The 10510-nt window shown below is 42.6% G+C and overlaps 1 protein-coding gene across 2 annotated transcripts; it reads right to left on the bottom strand.

Moving 5' to 3' along the window:
* Positions 1-276: 276 nt before the first annotated feature.
* Positions 277-9933, bottom strand: myoz1b (myozenin 1b). Of its 2 annotated transcripts, none has more exons than XM_061028526.1 (6): positions 9770-9933; positions 6532-6615; positions 2625-2791; positions 2466-2532; positions 2175-2349; positions 277-938 (listed from the first exon to the last, which is right to left on the bottom strand). In XM_061028526.1, the coding sequence occupies exons 2-6, from the start codon at positions 6611-6613 to the stop codon at positions 704-706; spliced, it is 726 nt and encodes a 241-aa protein (XP_060884509.1). In that variant the 5' UTR covers positions 6614-6615; positions 9770-9933; the 3' UTR covers positions 277-703. The 2 variants fall into 2 exon arrangements, with proteins under 2 accessions (XP_060884509.1, XP_060884508.1); XM_061028525.1 differs by having other exon boundaries at positions 2466-2535; positions 9770-9931.
* Positions 9934-10510: the final 577 nt, after the last annotated feature.

Here is a 10510-nt window from a genome sequence, read left to right as displayed (position 1 = left end):
CCGCCCATTAAAGTAGTAGTTTAATCTTGACTCACAACGCTAATTTACAGTATTAATGTAGCTGTAATATAAGTGAAATATATTTATGATATATAAATGCATACATGGGTAGAGCGTGGCTTAGGGGAGACTCTTCCTTTTCAGATTCTTACTTTGCTTGTTTGGGTGCACATTGGTTTCTGTATACCTCTTTAGTAGAACATAACATGTATTGTCCTTTTTTAAACTAGCTCTGCTTGACAAACACATGCAGTGTTAACACAGGAAGCACAGACAGTCTGTAAAGGGGAAATTTATTGAATAAATACATAGTTTCAAGAGTGCAGAGTGCGTATCTATATTTTTCACACAGGTCTCATAAGCTCAGAGTTTGTAAAATCATAGTAAGACTCAATCATGGTTAGGGAGAAAAAGATGAAAAGCACAGAGGAGACCAGGGGAGATACTTATTAAATAATTTCATTTCATATTGAAATAATTTTCATACATTTCTTTCAGAGGTAATTCAAGCACATTTCCAAATATGCTCATGGGAGTCTCAGCAGTCCTGACAGCGTCTGAGTTTTTGGCGTCTGTCAGTAAGTTATGATCTATTGCTCTCATGCATTAGTTCAGTTGAGGTAATAGGTGTGTTTTATGAGTTTCAGAGTGTGTGTTCTTCAGGCTACATGTACTGTAAATACACTTGTGTGTTCATGCGTGTTCACAGGTCATCTGTTTCTCCGTCGAAGGGCATGTTATCCAGGTCCATGTGGATGTTTGAGTTGTCCTCGCTGCAGATCCAACCGATGGGCGTGCGGTTGAATGAGGGGCGTGAGCGCATGTCGGCCTGCAGACTGGGCAAAGGCTCGGCCTCCTCATTGGCCATGTTGACCTGTGGGAGTTCAAAGGTCAGCGTCTTGGCCCCCTTGTCAATTCCGCCGAAAGGCAATGCCGTCCTGGAGAAGAAAAAAAAACAGAAAGAAATAGGCAGCTGAGGAGAGACGAGGTAACAACATGAGGGAGATCTCTTTTCCTGTAAAAAAAAAAGAATCTAGCTCAGACACTTTTATAAAATAAAAACATTGCACCCCGATGTCAAGGACCTCAAACCAGCAACATTAACATTTCAAGTGAAATTCATTTGAGTCATTACACAAAAAAAAGGTGCAACTTCAACTTCAAAGATACACAAAAGAACTCCAGGGAAATAGAAAACTATCAAAGGAGAGGAAAACATCTTGAACCCATTACTGGATTTCTTATGACTTGTGGGATTCTCTTTGGAGACTTTTTTCATATTTGTACATAGGAGCTTGTTGTCTTCTAATCCGTCCCTTTATGGCTGTTTATTGCTGGTTCAGAACCATTAGTAATTACCAAACATGCAGCTGCTCTTACCAGGGTACTCAGCTACCATTAGGAGTATTACAACAGACAGAGATCAAGGGTTGAAATAAGATTAATATAATTACATTTGTGACAGATGCTGTCTCAGTGGTCAGTGTAAATGGTACATTCCCAAATGTCAGACATGTGGTGCACTTTTTGAAATGTGCGCAGCTGCTGAGTGCTGCTATGGAAACACAGGTGGGAAAGCTAGACACTTTTACTGCTGATGAAACGACTGCTGGTTGTCACGGTGACGTGAGCTGATGTAGCCAGAAGTTAGCGGTAAAGGACTTCCAGCCAAGGCCTCCTTCTCTGTGTGTAGCCTTTGATTACAAACCAGCCAGCAACTTGAGAAGCGACAGTAAGCTGGCGTTGACGGACGATGTCTAAAAGTGGATTGTTAGGTACACCCGCATTCAGATGTCTGTTACAGATAGAGATTAATTAAAGATGACCACTCCTGGGTTTTTGTGATTGCATTGTGGCAGATTTGGGCTTCGCCTGCTTTGCTCTCTACACAAACTTGTTTCTTGCATACAGCCAATCCAGCCCGCCCACAAAGATGGCTGGGCCCCTGAAAGACAGTGAATGGGCCCTCCCCCTCCCTTTGCTGCACGTCATCCCCCATTTTCTCCTCCCCGCATTTCCTGTCTCTCTTCAGCTGTCGGAAAAAATGGCAAAAACCGATAAAAAATTCCTGCCAAATGAATACATGTATTCAATCTCAATGTCATGGTCTTTTTACATTGTTGTCATTATACTTGCATATCAATAACTAAGATGTTGTGGTTGTGAGGTCTTACCTGTTGAAGCTCTTGTACAGAGGCAGTTCTGCATGGATCTGGATGGGTCCCGGCATGATTGACTTCATGGTGGCCGTCAGCTCCTCGTTGCCCTTCATGGCCCGTTCCCAGGGCGATACATAGGTGCGTACATACTCCTCCTTCCTCTTCTCCTCTTCCACTGGCTCCTCCACCACTGAGGCACACAGATCGTCAGACAAAAACAGGGGAGGAGGAACGAGAGGAATTAATACAACATCTTAACACAGAGAAAGCGTTTGAACTAAAGGGCAACCATGACCGTCACCATACCTTCCACCTTTGGCATCTCAGGCTTTGGCGGGACGGGGGGAGGGGACATCAGCAGGTTCTCAAGGTTCTGCTGGAAGCAAAAAAGAAAAGAAATCAGTACACAGACACACAGAAACAGAACATGCTCAAAAGTGCTACATTTTTCCATTTCGTGAATACCGTGTTCATGGTGGTCACGATGAACTTCTCCACCCTCTGCTGCCTCATCCTGAACATCTTGGAGCCTTTGTTCTTGAGCAGGGAGAGCTCCTCCAACATGGTGTCCTTGGGAGTCTTGATTTTGGTGCCCAGGTCAAACTCAGAGGCTTCTGGGTCTGACTCATTGTCTGACGGGGTGGGGGGAGGGGATAAGAGGACGATATAATGACTGGGCTGAACATGAAACTGAAGGTGGTTGTAGGCAGAAATAAAGGGAGTGAGGAACAGTCATGGATTACACATGTGATGAGAAAATTACCGTGATGTGGCACGAAAGCTGAAGCAGCATCATCTATCATTTGGCGAGTTTAAACGCTGTCTGCAGTGAATGTAGCGGAGCATCACAGCCACAGTCGTTCACACCAGAGTTTATAAAAATGTTACATATTTTTTAATTAAGCTATCTGTCTGAGAAAGCAGCAGGCTGTTTACTTTTGGCATGAAGTATCTGAACAAAATGAACACCATATGTCTATCAATTTATTCAGCTGATAAAATCAATATATTGGATGCATCTGACACTTTTGAAATCTCTTCTTACTCTCCCAAAATTCCTAACATTGCTCAAACTTTAGTACAATGTACACCAAATACAGGTTTATGAAAATGTTCTCATGCACTAGAGAGCACTAGGCATAGAGCTGTGCTCCCCTTGGCTTTACCCATTTAGCAGATTAAAATGTGATCTATGTGGGATGTGTAAGACTTTAAAAGGTGTGTTTTCATCCTCTAGCTTCCATGGAACGCTTGTTTCGGTGAGTTATAGTTGAACCCAGTTGTGAAGGATGTGTGTGAGAGAGACCAGGGGAGTTGTAGGGGTTACTGGGCCAAAGTAATACGAAAGAAAAAGGGGCGCTGGGGAGTGCCGGAGCGGGTTTTCTGCGAGAACTGTTTATGGAGGGAAATCCGTCTAACACGCTGGGACCTTCTCTCCTCTCTCGGTGATGGAGAGATCTGATGGATTTTACTGCTCCACAGAGCTCCCCATAAAACACTCCCCTCATCCACCAAATACACTCTGATATCACTCATAACACCTGGAGGCCAGCCATAACCCACACTCACACACAGACACACACACATACGCACAAACACATCTATAAAGCTGGGAGTTGGCATTGCAATGCTGCAGAGAGCTGGTAGCAGTGTGTCGTAAATCAGACTTGGGCAAGTGGGCGTGTGTTAAGCATGTGTGTGTGTGTGTGTGCGTGTGTGTGTGTGTGTGTGTGTGTGTGTGTGAGAGAGAGAGAGAGAACGATAGGGAGTAATTGAGGCTGCTGAGAAGAGCAAAGCCTCCCATGGGGATATTGATTAGAGTGTTAATTCAGAAGAATGTGAAACTGGAGCTGGCTGCTGACTGGGGCGAAATTGGACAGACTGACAGAGACAGAAGGTGGACAGAAGGACAACACGGAGTTGGACAGAGACGGGGGACAAAAATCAGAGCGACATAGAGGAAGGGATGATGGGGAGATGAGTGGGCATTAACTGGAGCGGAAAAAAAAAAAAAAAAAAAAAAGGGATAAGCAGGATAAGCTCCTGAATGACTGACTGAAAACAAACTGGTGGAAAGACAGAGATGTGAATGCTGAGGGAGTTGTAGCATAAAAAAAAAAAACACACACACACACAGCAAAGACATCAACAGATTAATGACAAATGTGAGGGTTTGCACAGAGACACTCTTGCAAAGAGCATTCTCAGAGTTTGGTGGAGGATGTTTTGCGGTCTGTAAGAGTTATATATTGTGCAAGTAAAGGACAATTTTTGCTATTCACACGTAACAAAGTACATGAAGGGTGACAAGAGTTTGCAGACATGCTTGCGGCTCTGCAATGGTTTTCTAGTTGCTAACATCACTATGCTGGCGTTTAAAATATTCTGCTGTTTGAGAGCACTTTTCTGGTCTTCTGACAACTCAAAGCGCTTTAACACTGCATGTTCCATTTAACACCACAATCACACACTGGTTGCAGAGGCTGCTACGTGAAGCGCCTAACCGCTGAACACTCCATTCACACATCCCCAGCAAAGCGGGAGGAGCAGATCAGTGTCTTGCCCAAGGACAATTTGACATGTCACTGCAGGAGCTGGAGATCAAACTCCCAACTTTTGGGTTGAGAGACGACCGACTCTACCACTGAGCCTGTTGTAAGGTGTAGTGTATAGTAAGAATACAACTTACTATTACTGCTTTCACACTTGCACAAAACTCCTGAAAAACTCCTGATATTTCCATTAGGAGCTGTATGTGTGAATGCAAACAGCCACATGTTTCTCCCTCCAGCCCCCTAATTTTATTTCCGGGAAGACTTTCAGGGGAAATCCTCCTAAAATTCTCTAGAAATGTTCTTGAGTGCATATGTGAAAAACTTCTGTTAGATCAGTGTGGCATGTTAGCTGGTTAGCAGTTTTACAGGGTTATTCATAAACATTGACCCAAATCGCAGTGGATGGATGATAATGACGATGACGATGATGGCACTGGAAAAGTCAGAGGCTTTGACCCACTTGTCATTCAAAAGCTCACATGAATATGTGAGACAAATTCATTGTAATCCATTCAGCAGGCTAGCTAACGGGGCCACACCTAGAGATTTAGTATTTCTTGTTTTTTTCGTTTTGTTTTGTTTTTTCAGATGTATTTTTCGGCTTTCTGCGCCTTTAACGGCGAGATAGGAGGGAGAGAGAGAGAGAGAGTTGGGAATGACGTGCGGGAAAGGAGCAATAGGTCGGATTTGAACCTGGGCCGCCCGCCTGAAGGGCTACAGCCTCCATAAATGGGGGGCACACTACCCACTGCACCACCAGCGCTCCAGTATTTATTGTTTTGAAATCTAACATTATGTACAGTGTGTTTTTGATACTGATTTTTTATTGCAATTTCCTACACTATGCAAAAAAAATTATTCTGTATTTGCTTCATCTTATGGAAACTTACTTAAATAGTGATTACAGTCTTGAATCTTAATCGCACTTAGGGTTAGGGTTAGGGCTAGTACCTTAACATTTATGGTGTAGTACATTACATTACACATTCTCTTGGCCACTAACTTCAATGTGTCTTCTGGCTGTATAAAGATTCTGCCAACGTTAGTCCATTTTTAGTCCAATAAAGTTCTGAAGTTTGTAAAATATTCAGCTGCACAGCAAGATGAACAGATGGTGTGTTTTTAACACTTCTCCTTCATTGAATAAAATCTGTGGTTCACGTCAAGTTAGTTTTGGGGGAAATAAAGAGGGGCTTTGCGGCTCAGTATGTGCAGCATTAGGCTTCATAAAGCAAAGGGCATAAATACAACTACAGTTCTATTTCAATTAATCTTATAATCAGAGTTTAACTCATTAGATTTAAGGAGTTAAGTTGCATAAAAAACAATAAATAAATGTCCTTTTGTGGATTTAGTGTCATTTTTCAGCAAGTTGAATTGGTTCACTTTCAATACACACAGCCTGAGACAAATATGGTGTGAGCTGAATAACCATCTGCTATCTTGTGTGGCTGCTAATGGTGCCTGATTTGTAGCTGCTCTGCCATCTGATAACGCTCCACACTCCTCCAAGAGATGCCACATGCATGTAAGATATTGTGTTACTACTTGGAAGAAGCGTGTGTGCGTGCGTGGTGTGTGTGCGCGTGCGTGTGTTCTTATTAAATTGTAGGATAAGGCCACACACAGCGATTAACACCTAAGCAGTTTAATTTACTCACACATGCTGTGCAGATAACGGACACCACAGAGAGAAACTTCTAACCTGATTAAATTACTAACGGGGATACAGGAAGGTCGTGGAGGACTGTGGATGAAGACATGCTCACAGGTGTTGTGTTAGCATGTGATCGGTGGGTGCTGTTTGTATGATTTACCGTCCTGGCTGATGTTGGACAGGTCAGTGATGATCTTGTTGGCCTTCCTCTTGTTGGAAGGGGCTGAAGTGGTGAGAGCCATGGCTGGAGGGAAGAACAGGCGAATTATAACTCGTATAAATGATCACCATCGTCGTGAACATTTAGCACATTTCAGACAGAGAATTGCTGCAACTTTACAAAGTGAGTCACCTCCATTAGCATGCAGGTGACCAGATTTTTGTGGTATGGAGCGACCTTGACCTAGTATCACTGACCGGGGAGCAAAAATGACGGAGCGTAATCCTCCATAGTGCAATCTCTGAATCCATCATCCATCACTCGATGATGATTATCCTAAAACGAACCTCTATAATGGAAAAAGGTATCTTAATGCACAAGCAGCCAACAACCCATTTGTCGCCTCTTTACTCCAAATCCATCTTTACTTGAGAGACTGTCGACAATGGACATGCCTAAATCTGATATAGCTAACAGCTTTTCCGTTTTGCCATTGCTAAATGTCAATGATAGCCAATACCCCATTGGCCCAGATTGCACAGAGAGAAAATATACCAATACACTACTTACAGTATAAACCTCATTCTTTAACATCTCCCATGGTCTTTACTAACTGCGTGAGTGTTGGATCAAATCGCTTTGTATAACGTGAACGGTTTCTGCTTAGAGAGGAAAACAAACAAGACTGTTATCAGTCATCTGTGCTGAAGCCCTCAGCCCAGCAGGCCGTTCCTCAAAGCTCATTGTTTGGTCGTTCTGCCTGTAATATTTACGTTTTTATAAATCAACCAGCCAAAGCAGGCAGCTCCTTTTTCTTAGCAGAGAGCACAGTGTTTGGCTAGTTCAAACAGATGAAAAAGGTTAGCAACTAGCACGGGGCCAATGTTGTGTCTTTAGAAGATAAGGAACCTTGTATTTCCTGAAAAAAAGTTTGGATGAAACCAAAAACACAGCAAAGAGAACAACAAAGTGTGATGTTGGATTAACCGGTTAGCAAGTGCCCACAATCACTATTTTTATTTGATGAACAACTTTGTGACTGTGAGAGGTTTTGTCTCTCTAAACAAGCTTCTAATCTAGTTTTTTGGCTATGCACAGACAACCGTTCGTTTTCCATATATTGCAGGGACTTTGAAGCCTTGTCCATGATTGTCCCTAACTGTAACCACATGCTATCTTTGCCCAAGATGCAGCAACCGTATACCCTTGAAAATAATGTTTTTAGTGAACTTGTTAAATTGAACCATTTGCATGTGAGAGGCGAGTCCTGGCATCAACAGGCCCAAATAAGAAAATTCCTTATGAAGCATTAAATGCTGAAGCAACTTAAAGTCTAAAGCCCTTTTTCACAACTGACCAATCTTACCATCACATCAATTTTCCAACTTGCAATTTTTGTTGTAGCTTGTTAGCTTAGATGTTGTTCTTTTATTTAGTTACGGGGGTTTTGAAAAAGATTACAAGCAGATGTCCAAAGTGGAGAACAGCCTACGTATGACGCAGATTTGGATCCGTCCAAAACAAAGTCATAAGATCAGAAAGTTAGTGCGAAAACAAAGTTTTTCTCGGCTTAATGTTGACAACTTCTTGGTATGCATTTTGTGTCACTGCCCCCAAGTGGAGGAAAAAAAAAATCTTGGTCATAGAAATGTATCTTTTGTCAATACATGCAGGATTGAGACTTTTAAAGTTTGACTTCAAAACCGCCTTTTTTTAAAAAAAATGTGTCCATAGTTCCCTGATAAGAAGAAATATACCAGCCTTCTAACATTTTCTGAGTGTTTGGCACTAAATGGGTAGGGTCGCCTCAACTTGAGATATAAAGTGTTATGTTGTACTATCATGACAACAACAGTATAATTTGTAGAATCCACTTTTCTTAAAGTGGATCTGTGCTTTGGATAATGCACTTTGTTTTAAATGTGTTGTGTGCTATATCAGTCCCAAAATGTTTCAATGTATTTGCTCTCTCAGGGGTCTGGCAGAGAGCATGACAGAATTAGCAACAAGACACTGACAGGCAGTGAAATGTGATACAACAAAAGTGCTTTAAAATATTTCACGAGGAAGTCTAAACTGATTCCCGAGATATATTCGTGTCCGATGAACTTGCAGATCACGTCCCAAATCTACGAGCCGCAGCAGAACCAGGTCCCCTAATTAAGTTAAGCACACTTAAAACACGGCGTATAGCCCCAGCATTCCCCTGAGGACTCTAATTCCCGGTGGCAGCTCTCGTCTCTCTTGACTAACCGCTCAGATGGGGGCCGGCTGTATGTTGCTGTCTGTCGCACGGGTCGAAAGCAATTATGTAAGGCTGTAGGTGAGTCCCAGTACAAGAAGAAAAAAGCTGGAGGGCCAGTCCACTGGGAGACAGTTAATGTAATTGCTTCTCATCCGCTGTAATTGAAGCTCATTTCCTAGCCTGGGATTCAGTCCTGTACGAGCTATTTATATGAACACATGTTCTATAGCGCTGTGGTGAGTGGGACTGTCATCAGCACACACACACACACACACACACACACATAGATTTGCACTTAAATTGCTTTCCCCTTGTGATTAATGTGAGTCAGCGGCTGTGGATTAAAAACTGGAGATTACAGGTGTTTTTGGATGTTCTGGGAAATGCAAGATGGAGGCTGAGCTGGTGGCGACTACAGGAGCAGCGCGAGGGCCTGGCTCCTGTTACCGGCCCTCAGAGCGAAGAGGCGCTCCTGTCCCCCATGACCAGCCGGTTTTAGCTCCAGATAAATCTCCAGGGGACAGCTGGGGAGGAAGGGCATCAGTAAGCACATTCCCCAATGCACACATACAGTACATCCATACCCACGGACTAAAAACTCCACCGCACAGGGCCACATTCCTCACCTACCACAGAGTTAGGTAAGAGCAGCTGAAAGAGAGGGAACAGCCTTCAACCAGCTGGCTTATACGATTCAAAGTTGGTCCAATTGATATTTAAATTGACCCTTTTCTCATGAAATTGTGATATTTTCAATGTCACGGTCAAACTATATGTAATTTAAAGCCTTTTTTCATCATGTTTTAGAGTTTTAAAAAGTTAACAAACTGCAAATTCTGTAATAAAAAGTGGAAAATCATTCATTAATTCATCTCCATACAGAGGCCTCCCAAGACAGGATCCAGAATTACTTTTCAACTACCAGTAAGTCATCAACCTTTAATTCATGAACACTTAAATGTGTAGGAGGGATTTCCTTCTCTGGTGTCTTACCTAAGACCCAGGTATCCACAGGAAGACACAGGTCCCAGAAGGTCCCAGAACAGGGAGGTGAGTATGGATCCCAAGGTAGATTTGAGTCCCAAAGCTTGTATTGTACTGCCTGCCCTCCTCTTCGCCCCGGAGAGAGTGAAACCCTATCAGCAGGGCTGTCCCACTGCTATGGACTGGGCCCTGGTGGAGGGGTGGAGGAGGGGGAGGTGTATGAGTTGAGTAGGTTGGGGGTAAAGAAGGAGGTGGGTGTGGTGTGTAAAGTTCAGATGAGAAAGAGTTTGGTCATGTTTGTTTTTTGTTTTCCGTCACATTTATCAGTAAGAAAAATCCTCGAAAGGCAAGGATAACACTTCACAACAACTGAACTTTTAGCACATCACATTCATGTGTTCTTGCTTTACATGACAGCTGACCTAAAAAGTAATCCATTTGAATCCTCAGTTATGAAAAACAACCAGAATTAGGTTTGCACATTACGTGAAAAATATCAAATGCACAATAACATTGCTCAAGATTCCTATGAAAAATTGACCCGACCAAAGCAATTAATCCAGAAAGCATTTTTTAAACTACTACATTGGTACCAATCTGTGAGAGAATTATAGTTTAAGCATCATCTGATTGACTCTCAATGATGTGAAAGGTATTAAAAATATAATATGGCCATTATACTCCTTGAGTGACAAAGCATTCATAAATAAAATAAATTCAGCACTTTCGATGCGACTATGGGAATGCTCT

This window comes from Labrus mixtus, chromosome 21, assembly GCF_963584025.1.
Source record: "Labrus mixtus chromosome 21, fLabMix1.1, whole genome shotgun sequence".
Classification (NCBI taxonomy): domain Eukaryota; kingdom Metazoa; phylum Chordata; class Actinopteri; order Labriformes; family Labridae; genus Labrus; species Labrus mixtus.
This window is presented reverse-complemented; position numbering and strand designations above follow the sequence as displayed.

Coding starts and splice junctions, on each gene's coding strand:
- myoz1b (XM_061028525.1), bottom strand. CDS start 6,613: ATGGCTCTCACCACTTCAGCCCCTTCCAACAAGAGGAAGGCCAACAAG. Junction 2,350..2,465: donor TGAGATGCCAAAGGTGGAAG/GTATGGTGACGG, acceptor TGTGTGCCTCAG/TGGTGGAGGAGCCAGTGGAA. Junction 939..2,174: donor CTGTACAAGAGCTTCAACAG/GTAAGACCTCAC, acceptor TTTCTTCTCCAG/GACGGCATTGCCTTTCGGCG.